At 40.8% G+C, this 19,063-nt stretch overlaps 1 protein-coding gene across 3 annotated transcripts; it reads right to left on the bottom strand.

The window, feature by feature from the left end:
* Window positions 1-717: 717 nt before the first annotated feature.
* LOC111569098 (polyadenylate-binding protein-interacting protein 2) lies at window positions 718-18,332 on the bottom strand. Of its 3 annotated transcripts, none has more exons than XM_055016821.1 (4): window positions 18,210-18,332; window positions 17,800-17,986; window positions 14,731-14,922; window positions 718-1,533 (listed from the first exon to the last, which is right to left on the bottom strand). In XM_055016821.1, exons 2-4 carry the CDS (start codon window positions 17,938-17,940, stop codon window positions 1,501-1,503), a joined length of 366 nt encoding a protein of 121 aa, XP_054872796.1. In that variant the 5' UTR covers window positions 17,941-17,986; window positions 18,210-18,332; the 3' UTR covers window positions 718-1,500. The 3 variants fall into 3 exon arrangements, with proteins under 3 accessions (XP_054872796.1, XP_054872795.1, XP_054872794.1); XM_055016820.1 differs by lacking the exon at window positions 718-1,533 and adding an exon at window positions 11,467-13,199; XM_055016819.1 differs by lacking the exon at window positions 718-1,533 and adding an exon at window positions 13,229-13,421.
* Between the last annotated feature and the right edge of the window lie 731 nt (window positions 18,333-19,063).

Below are 19,063 nucleotides of genomic sequence, written 5' to 3'. Positions count from 1 at the left end.
GAGGACAGGGGAGGACGGGGAGGACAGGGAGGACAGGGGAGGACGGGGGAGGACGGGGAGGACAGGGGAGGACGGGGGAGGACAGGGAGGATGGGGAGGACAGGGGAGGACGGGGGAGGACAGGGAGGACGGGGGAGGACGGGGAGGACAGGGGAGGACGGGGGAGGACAGGGAGGACGGGGAGGACAGGGGAGGACGGGGGAGGACAGGGAGGACGGGGAGGACAGGGGAGGACGGGGGAGGACAGGGAGGACGGGGAGGACAGGGGAGGACGGGGGAGGACAGGGAGGACGGGCTCATCTGAGGAAACAGACAAACCACAGATCTGAGTTCACGACAGGTTTCAGTCTAAACCTGCTTCCTCTGTTTTCTGTCACCAGATGAAACAAAAATAACACTTAGAGTCAGAAACATCTTGAATCCAAAACTCATGATTTGCACAGACAGTCTGAGTAAATCTAAATAAGTGGCTGTTTTCTGCCTCTTTGTGGTTTTTTTGTGAATCTTTGTGGTTGTTTTGTGTCTCTTTGGGGTTGCATTGTGAGTCTTTGTGGTTTAAATATGAGACAAAACTTTATTCATCCCAAAGAATTTTTTTGTGTCTTTGTGGTTGTTTTGTGACTCTTCAGAATTTATAGATAAGACTTTATTAATCCCAAAGATTTTTTTGTGTTTCTTTCATAATAATGCATGCGATACAAAAATGATATCTAAGAGTCAGACCACTATTCTTTATTTTTGTTGTTCTTTTTTTTGCTAAATGTGTATTAAATTGTAAATTTGTATCTCATCATTGTGTGAAAAAAACAATTATTTTAATTAAGCCTCACGTTTTGTGCATCTTCAATAAAATCTTAACATTCATGCTTGTCAACAATATTTGGAGTTCAGATCGAAATAAACTGTGTACTTTTAGCTCACCATTCAGGTGATTTTGTCTTCAGATAAATTTAACATATCAGAGAGAATTTCATGCATCCAGACCTCAGCATCTGGAACAAATGGCTGTTCATCAAAGCGCTCTGAATGCAGCTCAACAGGTGATCTCTCGGCTCTGAAAAGTTGCAGCTAAACCTGGAGTCTCCGTGGCCTCGTGTCCGGCGTGTTTTTGTGGAGGATCTTCTCCGCAGCCTCATGCTCCACTGCTGCAATGTTTGGAGATGAAAAGCAGCTCTACCACCAACAGAGCTGAATGGTCATTGTGAGGTTCACAAAGGCGGCTGCAGGGGAACACAAGACTCACTCGTCTCAATGGTTCACTTTGGGAGCTCAGACAAAGGCGTAAAAACACAGATAGAGGCTCCAAAAGAGAAGCACCACTCCAGTCTGAGGGACTCATGTGGGATTGTGTTCTCTGTTAAAGACGCCATCAATCACCCCATCAGTCCTGCCCCAGATGACCTGATTTACATGTTCGCTGAGGAGCATCAATCATCCCCAACCTGCAGGAATGTCCTCAGAGGAGAACGGAAGCTGCACCTGATTCTTCCTTCTGCTTCGTCATGTCTCCATTCCACTCCGACGCTCCACCTCCTGAAATACAAAACCAGCTGTTAAAAGCATTTTATCTTTTCAAAAACGTCACTAAATCAGACAATCTATCGGCTAGAAACTGCAAAAACACAAAGAATTGTAGGGTTTTCAACTTTCAAACCTTGAACTTATCATCTGGGAGAATTAATCAAAACTGAGTTTAGTCATTAAAACCTTTTCATTTCTACATACTTCATTTTAAGAAATGACAAAAACATTATCCAGATTCTGGAAAAAATCAAAAACCTCGTCTCTCCTCATAACAACTGCCTCTTGACTCTGGACAAAACTGTCCAAAAACAAACACACAAAATGGCACAAATGAGACAAAACAACAAAAAAATGAGACACGAAAGAATATAAAGCAACACAAACGAGACACAAAGTTATCAAAAATGTGATGAAAAGTCACACAAAAATGCAAAAAGAACGAGACAAAACGACTCCAGCGAGACAAAAAAGAAACAAAACGACAAGAGAAGTTGTCAAGAACCTACTGGATCAGTAAAATAAACGCAGCTCGGCTCAGAAACAGTGAACAGAGCAGCAAGTTGTTGGAGATACATCCAGCATGGTGAAAGAGCTTTCTACTGATGATGAGCAGAGGAGAGAGGAAAAGTCTGGAGAGGCTGGAAACATATAAATTATTAAATATCTGCAGTATGTGGAGATATAACGACCAAAAAGAGCCACAAAACATAACCTGTTTTGGGTTCAGAGAGTTTAAACTTGTGTAGTTTCAGTCCAACATTATTCTGACCGCCAAGTCCTCAAATCTCTTTCTACCATGCCAGAAACCTGGACATCAACACATAAAAATGTAGAAAAAAACTTGGTGATTAATGCATTAAAATGCCAGAAATCCAGAAAATAAAGCCCCATATGTCAAATAAAAGGATATTAATGCACTAAATGTAGAAAAATGCACCAAAAAAATCCATATACCTTCATATAAACACACCAAAGTGCTAAAACCTGAATATTAATGCAATGAAACTCTGAAAACTGGGATATTAACCCATCAAAGTGACAAAGACCTGGATACTATCATACCGAAGTGTGAAAAATGTCAAAAACCTGGATTTTGATGTATCATCATATCAGAAACCTTGATACTAACCTAGCAAAGTGTCAAATGGATATACCATGGATATTAATGCACGTAAGACTCAAAAACCTGGATAATAATGCACTGAAACATGAACAATTTTGATATTAACCCATCAAAGTATCATAAACCCGGACTTTACCGGGACCAAAGTGTCAAAAACATGGATATGAATGCACTGAAATATCAAAAGCTTTGATAGTAAAACAAGTATCAGAAACCTGGACAGCAATGGACTGAAGTGTCAAAAAACCGGATGTTAATGCGCAACATTTTCATAAAGCTGGATATTGACCCATCAAAATGTCAAAACCTGGATATTAATGCAATTAAACATCAAAAACTTTGATAATATCCCAACAAAGTTTCAAAAACTTGGATATTAACACAGGAAAACATCAAAAACCTGGATACTGATACATCCAAGTATCAGAAATCTAGATAATAATGCAGCAAAGTGTCAAAAATTTTGATTTTAATGCATTGAAACACCAAAAACTTGGATAGTCACCCAACAAAGTATCAGACACCTGGATAATAAGTGACCAAAGTGTCATAAACCTGGATGTTGATGCATCAAAATGTCGAAAATGTGGATATTAATGCAGTTAATGATCAAAAATTTGTATAATAACCCATCAAAGTTTCAAAAACCTGGATATTAAGGGACCAAAGCATCAAACACTTAGATATTAACACACAAAAATGTCAAAAACCTGGATTTTGATGCATCAGAGTATGAAAAAATTGAATAATAATACACCAAAGTATGAAAACCTTGGATAATAATGCACTGAAACATCAAAAACGTGGATTTTAACCCATCAAAGAATCAGATGTTGATGCACCAAAGTGTCAAAACTTGGATATAACTCATGAAAATGTCAACAATCTGGATTGTGATGCATTCAGGTATCAGAAACCTAGATAATAATGCAACAAAGTGTCAATAATCTGGATATTAATGCACTGAAAAACCAAAATCTTGGATATTCACCCAACAAAGTATCAGAAACCTAGATAACAACACACCAGAGTGTCAGAAACCTGGATGTTGATGCACCAAAAGTGTCAAAAACTTGGATGTGAATGTCAGAGTGGACGGATGGATGGACGGATGGACGGAGGAGGATGCTGTGATTATTCCTCCCTCCGAGTCCTCCCATCTGTCCCAGTTTCTCCTGGCCTGAGCCTCTTTCATAGCGGCTGTCGGGACCCTGCAGCCCCCAAACACAGGGCTGGTGGGGGGGCCTCAGCCCGGCCCCACGATTGTGTCCCTGCACACCAAAGCACTCTTCTATAGCTTTTTGATTGGCTTTCAATCCCCACACCACTGACAAGGTTGTGTACGGGAGGAGGAGAGGGTGGTGGGCTTACTAAGGAGATTTAGTGGAGGGGAGGGGGGCGCAGAGGTGATTTTTCAGGGGGAGGAGGAGGAAAGTAAAAACTGGGACAGATGGGGCTGATTGTTGCTCTCTACGCAAATTAAGGAGCGAGACATCTGCAGAGAGTGGTGGACCGAGGCAATTAGGACTGGAGAGAGAGAATGTAAACACACGTTTAAAGCGCTGAGCAAAAGTTCACCATTAGGTTTGTTGTTTCAGCAAAATTACAGCTAAAAACACCTGTACGCTATTGTTCCAAAATGTTAAAACCTGCATAGCAGCACAGCAAGACAACAAAAAACTGGATGTAAATCCATCAAAATGTCTAAAACCTGAATATTAACTCATCAAAGTGCCAAAACATAAAAATATCAATATTATTGCACCAAAAGACAAACATCCAGGTAATTATTGCACCAAAACATCCAAAAATTTGGACATTAACACATCAAAACATCCAAAAGCCTAGATAACACAAAGTGTGAAAACTTGGATATTAATGCTATGAGACATCAATAAATTTGGATATCAACCCACCAGGCATCAACTATTTTAATGTTAATGCACCAAAATGACAAAAACTTTGATATTAATGCAGCAAAACATTAAAAAAAAACACACACACAAAGTGTCAAAACCTGGATATTAATGCATTGAAACATCAATAAACTTGTATATTAACCCAACAACTGTCAAAAACTTAGATATGTATGCACCAAAATGACAAAAACTTCGACATTAAAGTGTCAACAGATGGATATTAATGCACTGAAGCATCATCAAACTTGGACATTAACCCAACAAGTGTCAAACATTTAGGTCTTAATCCACCAAAACCTAGATAATAATGCACCAAAAATGGCAGAAACTTAAATATTAATGCATTGAACCATAAATAAATCTGGATATTAACCCAACAAATGTCAAAAATGTAGATATTAATGCATCAAAATGTCAAAAATCCCACATTAAAGTTTCAACAGATGGATATTAATGCACTAAAACATCAATAAATGTTACGGTTTCTGTGAGGCTCAGATGCAGGAAATGGGAGATGAGCAGATGAAAAATCAGCAGTTTTATTTACAAGGCAAAAAGTTGCAACTACAAGACTGACCTGGAAGAGGAATCTGAATACAGGTGTTAACAGACACGGATGACTCAATAGTGCCTCTAGAGGCTGGTGGACTATACAAAGGAAATTCTTCAGAACAAGATAACTAACCTACTGCAGGTAAAACCTTGGTAGGAAAGAGAAACTAAACGGTTTAGGAAACTCGGAATACAAATGTGGGTAACGGAAACAGGGCAACAAGACCCAAAAAAAATGAGTTATGCAAATAAATGCAAGAGTGACTACATTCACAGAGATACTCAGAATATCTATCTGCAGAATACTAGGATGACTATACTAACCTGAACTAGAATACAAAGTAATGAGCAAAGCTGGCGTACCAGGCACAAAGGAAAGAGTAAAAACACTCACAGGGAGAACTCAACTATTCTACCTTACAGAAAACAATACAAGAACAACTGCTAGTCTGGAAATGCACGGATTGAGACTTATCTAACAGCATAGGTTCAGGGGAGTCTGGTGACCCGGGGGAATAACTTTGAGGGTGGAGTGGTTTGGAGTGGGCTTGGTGTGGGGCTGCAACAGCAGGCATGAGAAGGGGGAAGTAGTCAGAGATGGCAGAGGGAGAAATAGATGAACCAGGTGATTATCCAGGAGGGGAAGCTGGCTGTGAACAGAGAATGGTGGACTGGCAAGTGGTGGAATCCAGGTGAGTCCAGGAAGCAGGAACAAGTGGGCACAAGCAGGTGGTGGTGCAGACCAGGGAGAAACAGAACTATAGGTTACTGAGGCTCTTCATTAAACAGAGGCAGGATTGAATAAGTCAGAGACTGACTAGTTTCATTCACAGTCCAGCGTAGAGTGATGAGTGGCGTCTGGTTATATTGTAGTGATTGTCTCTGATCCACCTATTCACACTTCTGCTGTTTGCTGATTACAGATTGTCGTCACCTGCCGCTGCAGCCTCTGTATCAAGCACACCTAATAAGGAAAACAGAAAGGAGGGGAAAAAGGCCCTACTCAGAGCCTGCAGCAGCAGGCATGACAATAAACTTGGATATTAACTCAACAAGTGTCAAAAACTTAGATATTAATGCACCAAAATGCCAAAACCTAGATAATAATGCAAAAATGTCAACAATTCTGTGTTTTTCTGTCAATATGGACTGCTGTGTGTACATTAATGAGGAAAAAGATGAACTTAAATGATTTTAGCAAATGGCTGCAATATAACAGAGTAAAAAGTTTAAGGGAGTCTGAACACTTTTTATACCCACCGTATGTAGATCAAGTAAACCCAAAAAGACAGGTTGATCTGACTGAATTCATTGAGGATGTTTTAGAGTATTTTGATTGGAGAAAACTTTTGAAAGTAGAAGTCATGCGACAGAAAACAGTATTTGGCACCTGGATAGTATAGCTTCTAAAAACCTGAAGGAGCAGAAGAAGAAGAAGTAGAAGAAGGAGGAGGAGGAGGAGGAGAAGAAGAAGAACAAGTAGAAGAAGAAGCAGAAGTAGTAGTAGAAGAAGAAGTAGCAGAAGAAGAAGGAGGAGGAGGAGGAGGGGGAGGAGAAGAAGAAGAAGTAGCAGAAGAAGAAGGAGGAGGAGGGGGAGGAGAAGAAGAAGAAGTAGAAGAAGAAGAAGAAGAAGCAGAAGTAGTAGAAGAAGAAGAAGTAGCAGAAGAAGAAGAAGGAGGAGGAGGAGGAGGGGGAGGAGAAGAAGAAGAAGTAGAAGGAGTAGGAGGAGGAGGTGAAGAAGAAGAAGAAGTAGAAGAAGAAGAAGGAGTAGGAGGAGGAGGTGAAGAAGAAGAAGAAGAAGAAGGAGTAGGAGGAGGAGGAGGAGAAGAAGAAGGAGGAGTAGGAGTAGGAGGAGGAGGAGGAGGAGGAGGAAGAGAAGAAGAAGAACAAGTAGAAGAAGAAGCAGAAGTAGTAGTAGAAGAAGAAGAAGTAGAAGAAGGAGGAGGGGGAGGAGAAGAAGAAGAAGTAGAAGAAGAAGAAGAAGAAGCAGAAGTAGTAGAAGAAGAAGAAGTAGCAGAAGAAGAAGAAGGAGGAGGAGGAGGAGGGGGAGGAGAAGAAGAAGAAGTAGAAGGAGTAGGAGGAGGAGGTGAAGAAGAAGAAGAAGTAGAAGAAGAAGAAGGAGTAGGAGGAGGAGGTGAAGAAGAAGAAGAAGAAGAAGAAGAAGGAGTAGGAGGAGGAGGTGAAGAAGAAGAAGAAGTAGAAGAAGAAGAAGGAGTAGGAGGAGGAGGAGGAGGAGGAGAAGAAGAAGGAGGAGTAGGAGTAGGAGGAGGAGGAGGAGGAGGAGAAGAAGAAGAAGAAGAAGAAGAAGAAGGAGTAGGAGGAGGAGAAGAAGAAGAAGTAGAAGAAGAAGAAGAAGGAGGAGAAGGAGAAGGAGGGGAGGCCTGGGCTCCCTGCAGAGGTCGGAGGTCGCAGTATAGATGAGCAGTGTGCTGGATTTAATGCGAGCTTTTTCCCTTTTTGTCTCGGCACGTTTTGTTTTGTTCTGCCGCCACACACACTCTGAGAGCTCGCGTGACAAAGCAAGGTCATCGGCAGGATTACTGGGCTCTTATTGGACGGTTGGCAGGAGGGGAACCCAGCGAGCTGCTCGGATGGTTGCTTGCATGAATGAAAGAAAAGCTCCAGAAAGTGAAGTTTAACCCTGCGTCAGCGCCGTAAACTGGGTCTGTCAGTCTCAACTAATGAATCCGCCTTTGTCTCTTATGTAGGTTTGCAGATTCGCTCAGCAACACGAGCAAACAATGAATCTCTGTTGTTAAATAGCTAATCTCCAACATATCGTGACCCCCCGACTCCCACCCCTCATCCACCGTCAGCTGACCCACAAAACAACAACAACCCACAAATATCTGAACACGGATTTCACAAATCACTTTGAATAAAACCCTGTGATTTTAATGTGAATGTTTCCGATTTCTTTCCTCCTTTTTTGACAATAAACTGAATAATAATAATAATAATAATAATAATAATAATAATAATAATAATAATAATAATAATAATAATAATAATAATAAATAATAATGCCTTTAATTTATAATGCACTTTACATACAAAATCTCAAAGTGCTACAATAGGGAAAGTACAAAATGCATTTAAAAGACATTTGAATATCTTTATATATCAAACACGCAAAATGACTATGAAAAAACACAAAACAACTGCAAAAAAGCGCAAAATAATTACAAAAGATGCAAAATACCTGCAGAAATATGCAAAACATCTAAAAATGTTGCAAAGTGATGCAAAATGACCACAATGAGACATAAAACTACTGCAAAAAAAACACAAAATGATGACAAAGAAATGCAAAACTACTGCAACAAGCTTGAAAATAGTTTTTTTGGGTGAAAAAAAATCTTTAAAACTATGAAGACTTGGACAGAAAGCAGTATTTTTGGTAGAAGAAACTATAAATAGTTGGATGAAAAGTTGTATTGTGAATCGATTGAAGCTTTAAAACTACAAAGGCTCGGACATAAAGTAGTATTAGGTTGAAATAAACCTGTAAAACTTCAAGAACTTGGACAGAAAGTTGTATTTTTGGCAGAATAAACCTTTAAAACTATAAATACTTGGCCAGAAGGTAGCATTTTTGGTAGAAAAAACCTTTAAACCTATAAATACTTGGCCAGAAAGTAGTATTTTTGGGTAGAATAAACCTTTAAAACTATAAATACTTAGACAGGAAGTAGTATTTTTCGTCGATTGAAGCTTTAAAACTATAAATATTTGTACAGAAAGTAGTATTTTGGGGTAGAATAAACCTTTAAAACCATGAGTAACTGACTTTATCCAACTCAGCGACGGTCCTAGAACCGTGGTCCTGAAGCTGCAGACCATCATACAGGGACAAGATCTGGATCCAGGCTCCCCTTGTGGGCTCTAATCCGGTGGCTTGAACACATCATCTGACACGTCTTTTCCCAGCAGGTCAGTCACCTCTGAGCACCAGGCAGAAAACACAAGTGCTGCCGTCAAAAGGGAGTCGAGAGAGACGGACAGAAAAGAGAGAATCCCTCTTCAGTCCGGAGATAAGAGCTCTTTGTTGTCTCAGCGTCGCCTCACAGGAAGCTTTTGTGAACCGAGGTGATATTAACCCTCTGAGCTTCAGGCCTGCTGAAGAGTGGGGGGTCACTTCTCACCCCAAAGAACACTCCGTTAATCCACGGTCACAGAATAGGATCCGTACAAGAGCAAGAACCTGATCTGAATAAACCTGGGACTCGTCAGGTGAAACCAATCAAAGAAATGACACCAGACCAGAATCCTGTTTCATCAAAAGGAGAATTCCAACAGCAGGCTGGCCTACAGCAGGACCTACAAGTATTCACAGCCACAGATTCAAATCAGTTGGACTCTGACTCAGCCTCCAGAACTTTCTCCTTGTTGTTGTTATGACTGTTTTATGGAAAACAAATCTTCTCCAAGTCTCAGTTCTCTTCAGGTTGTCCTCCAGGATTTATTTACACTTTACTGCATTCATTTACCCTCTACCTTTACAAGCCTTCCAGGACCTGCTGCTGAGGAACATCAATGATGCTGCCACCACCATGCCTCACATCATGATGCTGCCACCACCATGCCTCACATCATGATGCTGCCACCACCATGCCTCACATCATGACGCTGCCACCTCCATGCTTCACACCATGATGCTGCCGCCACCATGCCTCACATCATGATGCTGCCACCACCATGCTTCACATCATGATGCTGCCACCACCATGCTTCACATCATGATGCTGCCACCACCATGCTTCACATCATGATGCTGCCACCTCCATGCTTCACATCATGATGCTGCCGCCCCCATGCTTCACATCATGATGCTGCCGCCTCCATGCTTCACACCATGATGCTGCCGCCACCGTGCCTCACACCATGATGCTGCCACCACCGTGCCTCACATCATGATGCTGCCACCACCATGCTTCACATCATGACGCTGCCACCACCATGCTTCACATCATGACGCTGCCACCTCCATGCTTCACACCATGATGCTGCCGCCACCGTGCCTCACATCATGATGCTGCCACCACCGTGCTTCACATCATGATGCTGCCACCACCATGCTTCACATCATGATGCTGCCACCACCATGCTTCACATCATGATGCTGCCACCACCATGCTTCACATCATGATGCTGCCACCTCCATGCTTCACATCATGATGCTGCCACCATGCTTCACAGTGGGGATGGAGTGTTTGTGATGATGTTCAGTGTGTGGTGTCCAACAAACAGCATCTAGTGTGTTGCTTTTTAGTCCCCTCAGAACAAAGAACCTTCTTCCAGGTGACTTCAGAGTCTCCACATGTCTTCTGACGAACTCTAGTCCAGATTTAATACGAACTTTTTCCAACAGAGTCTTTCTCTTTGTCTCCATAAAGCTTTGACCGGTGAAGAACAGACAGCAGTTGTTGGATGAACAGTCTCTAACATCTCAGCTGCTGAAACTTGGAACTCCCTCTGAGCATCGACAAACCAAATGCAGAGTTGAATAACTAACAACATGTCAAGACAACATGAAGTTCATGCACACACTCAGCTGTTAGAGTTAGTAAAGGTCCAGTTTGTGGTGTTTCTGAGCTGCAGCATCTCTCATTCTAAGGAGCTCCAACACTCTTTTAGGTCCATTATAAGTGTTTGTCCGCCCTCTGCTGGACAACTGGAACATTGACATCCACACCGACAGCCCTGCTGTATTTATGAATCCTTACATTCTTCATGATTACCTCTCACTCTTATTTACTATTTTAGCTGCACACTTATAGGTGATTCCATGGAAATCGGTCGTTTACATATTCGTAAGTGTTAAAATAACACCATATTAGAAATTATTTAGATACAAAAGGAATTAGGTCTAGAAGATGATCCTGGTATCTAAAGTAGGTAAAAATGATCTTTCATTGTCTCTAATTGTTCTGACAACCTACCACACATGCTGATATGAGCCTTGAAAGTTCTCTGGTGAATTATCAGAAAACAAAAACACATCCAGGGTACAAATGATTGTTTCTATGATTCTATGTCATTCACACTATGATACATCCCATAATACTGATGCTCAAAGTTGGTTGTAGAGAAAATTTACACAAAGCAGATTTAGTCTTCAGATAGTGATGCCTAAATGGATGTAAAATTGTCAGTTTTTACAAGAACTCAGATGTGTTCTTCCTGCAAAAGCTGGATAAAATAGAGTTCCATATAATTACCTAACATTTCTACAGTTCATTCTTAAGATGTAATTAAAGTGAACAAAACCTTTGAGAAACAGCCTTGATTGATTCTTGACATAACGATTTTAGCTAATCAACAAAGGGTTCAAACACAAAACAGTAATTTACTTTTTCTCCATAAACATTTATTTTCAAGTAGTTTAAGAAAAAATAGATTTTTTTTAACATTGTTTTTTCTTTATATGACTTTTTATACAGTACTTTCTGTGCATTTAGAAAAAAGTCAACACGACATCAGTTAATGAGGCAGCAACGACGAGTCGGAGGGCCAGCAGGGAGAAACACAAAGGAACCAAACCAAACACCAAAACTAGCAGGTCTCACTGGACCAGAACAGCTCGAAACTGGATCAGACTGGGTCTAAACTGGATCTGAGTGGGTCTAAACTGGATCAGACCGGATCTAAACAGGATCAGACTGGATCTAAACAGGATCTGAGTGGGTCTAAACCGGACCAGAACAGCTCGAAACTGGATCAGACTGGATCTAAACTGGATTTGAGTGGTTCTAAAGTGGATCTGAGTGGTTCTAAACTGGATTTGAGTGGTTCTAAAGTGGACTATACTGTGCAAATAACAGATTCAAACAAGCTCAAAACCTGGTTAGGCTAGAGCTGACTGGATCAAATGGAGTAAAACTAAATCTACACCTAATCAGTGTGGATCTGACCAGCTTTATACTGGATTTAACTGGGAGTAGCAGGTATAGACCACATCTAAATAGGAACAGATGAACCAGATTAGGATGGCTCAGTCTGTACCAAACCCAAACTTGATCAGAGTGGATCTACAAACAAGACCTGATGTAAACCGGACCGGGCAGATCTAAACTAGATCAGACCAACTCTGATCTGGATCAAACCAGAGCTAACTGGATCTAAACTTGTTTGGACTAAATATAAATGGGATCAAACTGGATTAAGCCAACTCTAACCTGGATCAAACTGGATTGAACTATATCTAAACAGGACAAACAGGATTAGATCAAACGAAAGAGCTGATCAAGACCTAAGACTGGATCAGACTGGATTTAAACCAGACCAGAGCTGACCAGATCAAAACTGAACTTGACCTAAACTGGATAATAGTGGATTAAACATGTAAATTGGATCAAACTGGATTAGACCAAACAAAACTGAATCAGAGCTGATCTACCAACTCTGAACCAGATCAGACCAAACTGACCAGATCAAAACTGAACTTGACCTAAACTGGATAATAGTGGATTAGACCAAATCTAAACTGAATAATAGTGGATTAGACGACATCTAGACTGGACCAGAGTGGATCTACAGTGGACTAAACATGACGTGAACTGGATCAGAGTGGAACTAAACTAGACCAGACCTCCTCTGAACTGGACCAGACTCTGAACTAACACAGTAAAACCAAACGAGCAGAAAAGTGCTTTTCGACGGGAGGCGGCGCTAAAGGCGATCAAATAAAACGCGAGCACACGGTTTGATCTCAGGTTCTATAAAAGAAAAGTGCAAATAAAAGCTGAAGGTGAGTGTGGAGACAGCAGAGCAGTTTGTTCTGAGTTTAACGTGAACACAAACACTCCTCTCAGCTGATTTACATTCAGAGAGTTTCCACAGACAGACGGGTGGAAGGTCGCAGTAACAGGAAGAATTCTGAACTTGAACACGTGCGAGCGCAGAACTTTGGCAACACGTCAGGCTGAAGGTCGAGTGGCAGCTGGAAAATACGGCAGACATCTTGTCGACGATGTCACAGTGCGGACTGGGGTAGGGGGCGGAGCCAGGCAGGGTCACATGACATGTTTCTGGATGCCCGGAGTGAACTCCTTGGCGTTGGGATTCAGACTGCTGTTCACCTGGAGAAGAGAAGAACAAGAAGAGGAAGAACGAAAGCGTGACCTAATTGGCTCTTTCAGTCTTTCTGTTTTCATTGTCGGATCCAACAGCTTCGACTACAAGAAACTCCAAGATGTTTCGAAGCAGCAACCCTGGAGTCGGTGCTTTATTTTCCCCAGAGGTGGTTCCTGCAGTCCGAACACCTTCAGAGGTTCAGGGCCCTTAATTTGACCTGTAAGCTCCTGCAGTGGAAAATGGACGAATCAGAGCACGAGAACTGGCAGGTAACTCATGTAAACAACACCAAATGTCCACCAAAATATCATCGACTGTCTTTGTCTCATTGAAACTGACAGTTTGTTGCATCAGAACACTAAACAGAGCTTCAGCGTCCGTTTGAGTCAGTCATGAAATGTTGAAGAAATATTCAGTTGGACTACGAGCAAACGTGCTGCCGACTGAACCATGTTCATACAGGAAGAAAAAGAGTAAGAAAAAGAATAAGACTAGATCTAGTCCAGATCAGATCTAAACAAGATCAAAACTATTCAAAACCGGATCAGACCACAGTTGGCTGGATCAAAATGGATCAGACAAGATCAAGATCAGATATAAACAATATCATAACTAAAACTGGATCAGATCAAACAAGGGCTAGCTGGATAAAATTAATTGAAACCAGATCTAAACTAGAAAGAAAAACAATTCTGAATTGGATCAGACCAATTCTAAACCAGATCTGACCAGAACTGACTAGATCAGACTGGATCCAAATCAGATCTGACCAGAACTAAACCAGAACAGATCAATTCTAGAGCAAACCAGACCAACCCTAAACCAGATTAAACCAGAGCTAACTGAATCAAATTGGTTATCACAAGATCAGAACCAGATTGGAACAACTTTAAACCAGATCAGATCCACTTTAAACTGGATTAGACCAACTCTAAACCAGATCAGACCAACTTTAAACTCTAAGCTGGATCAGAGAGGATCTAAAGTGGACTAGAGCATGTCTAAAAACAAATTTAAAGTAGGTCTAAACCAGATCAGACAAAATATGAAGCTGATCAAAACAGAGCAAACTGGATCAAAATTAAGTACAAACTGAATCAGACCAGCTTCAAGCCAGTTAAAACTGGGTTGAACTGGATCAAATCACATCTTAACCTTATCAGACCAGATGAACCAGACCAGGTTGGATAAAATTGTACTTCTACTGAACCTAATCTTGATCCAAGTGGATCGTAGTAGACTAGGCCTGATGGTAACTGGATCAAATCAGAGCTAAACCAGATCAATTAATTTTAAACTGGATCAAACCAACTCTAAACCATATCACGCGAACTTTAAATTTTACCGTTGTGGATCTTAAGCGAACTAGACCTGACGTTAACTGGATCAGGTCAGATCTAAACCAGATCAGAACAACTCTGAGCAGAATCAGAGAGGAGCTAAGGTGGACTAGACATAACAAAACTGGATCAGACCAAACCAATGAATTTGTCCAACCGTTCCAGCTCCCGACTGTCTGAAGCAGACGGAACTCACCACAACATCGAAGTCGGCGTCGGCGTGGACGTCTGCGTCCAGGACCAGGAGGCCGATCTGCTCCTGCAGCTGGCTGACGGTCTGAGAGGGGAGGTCTCTGGACGGGATGAACCACTCCCACTGCTCCTCCTCCTCCAGCATCTCCTGGAAGCAGCGCTCGATGAACTCCTCCTCCCACAGCTCCTCCTCCACCTGGACCACCAGAACATACAAGGGCCGTTTACAACCCCAACAACACAACATTTTGACATTTTTTTAATCTTGTCTTGTTTTTTTGGTACTTTAGTGTCCCATTTAGGTCAGTTTGTTTCATTATGTCGCTTTTTATTCTTGTTTTTGACATTTTGTGTCTCATTTGGGGTCATGTTTTCCATGAAAACTCACACTTTTATTCATGTGCTAATATAATTGCACAAGGGTTTTCTAATCATCAATGAACCTTTCAACACCATTAGCTAACACAATGTAGCATTAGAACACAGGAGTGATGGGTGCTGGAAATGTTCCTCTGTACCTCTATGGAGATATTCCATTAAAAATCAGCCGTTTCCAGCTAAAATAGTCATTTACCACATTAACAATGTCTAGACAGGATTTATCATACATTTAGCGTGATCTTCATAAAAAAAAGCTTTTCTTTCAAAAATAAGGACATTTCTGAGTGACCCCAAACTTCTGAACGGTAGTGTATTTGAATTAATGTTGCTCTATATTAAAGTTGCTCTATATTAGTTAAAGTTGCTCCAAAGCAGTTAAAGTTGCTTTAAAACAGTTAAAGTTGACCTACACTACGATTGAAAAAACTGTTTTCTATCAAAAATAAGGACATTTCTAACTTTTGAACGCGGCGTACGTTACTTTGTGTCTCATTTGTGCTGTTTTGTTTCTCAATTATGCCATTTTCTGTTTCAATTTGGTGGTTGTTGGTCCCATTTGTGTCCTGTTTTTGTCATTTTGGGTCTTGTAGTTCTGCAGTTCAACCTGAAAACACTGAATTTTCCACTGTTGGTCGCAACTGAGTCAAAGCTCACTGAAATAGTACCCCGAATATTCAGTTTTAAGATGAAATATGCAGTCAGAGCACAGGTGTTCGACTATGTTTTCCCTGCGACTAACAATGATTTCCATTGTGTATTGTTTTCTGGATGAATCGATTAGCTTTTGTCTGTAAAATGGTGAAAAACGTCGATCAGTGTTTCCCAAAGTCTAAACTGACCAACGTCTGGTCATTTAACTGTTACAGAGGAGGGAAAAAATTTAAATATTCACATATAAGAAGCTGCAGTCACAGAATTAAGACTATTCTTATTCTAAAAATGACTTAAGTTGATAAATCAGTGACAGGAATAGGTGGAGATGAGTTTAATAGTTGGACGTTAATCGATTACTTGTTGCAGCTCTAGTGTTAAATCAGGTTTAATGTTTGCCTTTCATGTATTTTTAAAACATTGTTTTACTGCCTCAGCGTGTTTCTGCAAAAGTAAAAATATCTTCATGGAAACTCCCAACAGGATACAAAGACAGCCACCCCCTTATTTCTGTTGACCAACACTGTCAGCTGGTTACACAATCAGGTCACCACTTGACCTGAATTCCAGCTTAAGAAGCCGCTTCTCTGTTAGTTCACACAGACCTCGGCTCTCTGGGTGGAACGTATCCTTAAACCGAGCACTAAAAATACCAGATTTCCATCTTATAAAGTTTGCTTCATGTATTTATTGATGCTAACTGCACTATTCAAGTAAAAACAAGTAAGATTCTAGGTGTAATTTTCCTTTAATATGCAGCCAAAGCAGCAGATTTCCATCTCAAAAACTCTGTTCTTGCGTGTTTAAACAGTCTGTGGTGTCATTTGTATTTGGTCTGAGCATCAAACGTCACACTTCCACCTTAAAACTCAGTTAGTATATAACAACCTCATTTTCCAAATAAAACAACTCAGTTTGAAAGTGTAGCTTCCTTTTAACACCAGATTTTCATCTAAGAAAGTCAGTTAGATTCTGTGTTTGCAGATTTTAGCGTAAAGAAAACTCAGGTTTGACTCAGAATTTCCTTTTAATGTGTAACAGCAGATTTCCACCTTAAGAGTCTGTGTTTGTGTGGCGTTGGAAACTGATTCTGTCTGACCTATAAAATCAAAATTTTCAGGTATCAATTTCTACCTGCAAAGGTACGCCACAGCCCTGATCCTCACCTGTCTGTTGAACTCCTCACCTGTCTATTTATCTAATACTCATTCGTCTAAAAACCATAGTTTCCAGGTATCAGTTCCTACCTGCAAACCAGGTGCGCCACAACCTTGATCCTCAGCCGTCTGTTTTTTAACTCCTCACCTGTTAAACTCCTTGCCCACCTGTTTCAAAACTCCTCATCTGCCTGTTTTTTTTATCTCCTCACCTGTCTATTGAACTCCTACTCCTTACCTGTCCGTTTTTGAACTCATCACGTCTGTTACATTTCTCACCTGTTTTTAAAGTCCTCACCTGTCTATTTATCACCTTCTGATCTGTCTAAAACCATAGTTTTTAGGTATCATTTTCTACTTGCAAACCAGGTGCGTTGCAACCTTGATCCTCACCTGTCTATTAAACTCCTCACTTGTCTGTTTTTTTAACTACTCACCTGTCTGTTTTTTAAACCTTTAAATTACCTTTGTAGGTGGATTTTCACTTTTAAATTGCCTTTGTAGGTAGATTTATAACGATTTCAAACATTTAAATTACCTTTGTAGGCATATTTTTGATTGTTTTAAACCTTTAAATTACCGTTGTAGATGGATTTTCACCTTTAAATTGCCTTTGTAGGTTGATTTTTAACAGTTTTAAACCTTTAAATTACCTTTATATATTGATTTTCTCCTCACCTGTATGTTTATCTTATCACCTGTCAGTTTTTGAACTCTTCACCTATCTGTTTTTTATCTCCTCACCTGTCTGTTCTGTTTTCTATCTCCTCACCTGTCTGTTCTGTTTTCTATCTCCTCACCTGTCTGTTCTGTTTTCTATCTCCTCACCTGTCTGTTCTGTTTTCTATCTCCTCACCTGTCTGTTCTGTTTTCTATCTCCTCACCTGTCTGTTGAACTCCTCCTCGTTCTCCATCCACATGTACTCTGCGAACGGGTCGTCCTCGTTGTTAAACTGGTTGCTCAGAATCACCTCGTTGCTGATCGTCATGTTCGGGGCGGCGTTGCTGATGCTCGGGTCTTTCATGTCCCTTCTCTCCGGCGGACGGATCGGTGCGGCCCGGGGTGCGACCCTGGCGGGGGGCAAACGGGAGGAATGTGAGGGTGAAGCTGGCAGCTGCGGCCGCTGTGATGGCCGCTGACAGTCAGACAACAATAGCAGCGGGCTAACGACGTTTTTATAGCGAAACATGGCGACAACAACGAAACACAGCGACACAAAACGCCTCCACAAGCATTCGGCGACGCTACATGAGTGTAAGAAAAGGAAACGCGGTGTTTTTGTGGCGGAAATACCTGATTTGTTCGACGGCGGAGGATCCAAACGGAGAACTCTGAGGAACTCTGAGGAACTGTAATGGCCGCGCTGCCTCTGTTTGTTTACATCTGCAGCGTCACTCTGTCCTCGCTCCTGATTGGACGAGCCGCCGCGCTGCCTTCATGGACTAAACGACCCATTCATAATCTATGGCAGCGGAGCGTCGGAAACTATGTCTTTCCTCTCGTTTCACAAATACAACAAAAAGGGACCGATATATAATTGCGGGACTTTTTGTATAATAGTTTACGGGTTTTTTTGTTGCTGTTTTCAGGCCTAAAAGCAACATAACCGTCAACAACCAAACACCACATGGCATTTCTACAGAAAGATTCTTCTAAAATATTATATATACAATTGAGTAAAATTGAAATTGAAAGTTATTTATGAAGACATTGTGGTAAACCTAATCTTCGAGTCATTTAGGACATGACATTCTGGACTAATTTTCTGTAATTTCGGACAATTTTCGAGTCATTTTGGACAAGTTTCAAATCATTTTGGACAAGTTTTGAGTCATTTTGGACAATTTTCTTGTCACTTTCAACAAGTTTTTACAAGGATTTTTAGAGAAAGCTTCTTCTAAAGGTTATATATACAACTGAGTTAAAATTTAAATTGAAAGTCATTTGTGAAAATATTGTAGTAAACCAGTTGACACTTGACACACTACTTTATATTAAATAAGATATTATCAGGTCGACAGGTGTTATTTTCCTGCTAAGATGAGATATTTTATTGTTATAACCAGACATTTTTACATTTTCACGAGATATTTTCAGGATATAATGATAGCTTCATATTATAACCAGACATTTTTACATTTTAACAA

The sequence above is a fragment of the Amphiprion ocellaris genome, chromosome 13 (genome assembly GCF_022539595.1).
Source record: "Amphiprion ocellaris isolate individual 3 ecotype Okinawa chromosome 13, ASM2253959v1, whole genome shotgun sequence".
NCBI classification, from domain to species: domain Eukaryota; kingdom Metazoa; phylum Chordata; class Actinopteri; family Pomacentridae; genus Amphiprion; species Amphiprion ocellaris.
Note: the sequence above shows the minus strand (reverse complement) of the source record. Positions and strands in the feature narration are given on the sequence as shown.

Bases quoted from the DNA above. Each gene is read 5' to 3' on its own strand.
- LOC111569098 (XM_055016819.1), bottom strand. From the start codon at position 17,940: ATGAAAGACCCGAGCATCAGCAACGCCGCCCCGAACATGACGATCAGC. The intron at 14,923-17,799 runs GTGAGGAGATAG...CTGGTGGTCCAG, and splicing joins AGGAGGAGTTCAACAGACAG to GTGGAGGAGGAGCTGTGGGA. The intron at 13,422-14,730 runs GTGAGTTCCGTC...TTTCCACTGCAG, and splicing joins ACGCCGACTTCGATGTTGTG to GAGCTTACAGGTCAAATTAA.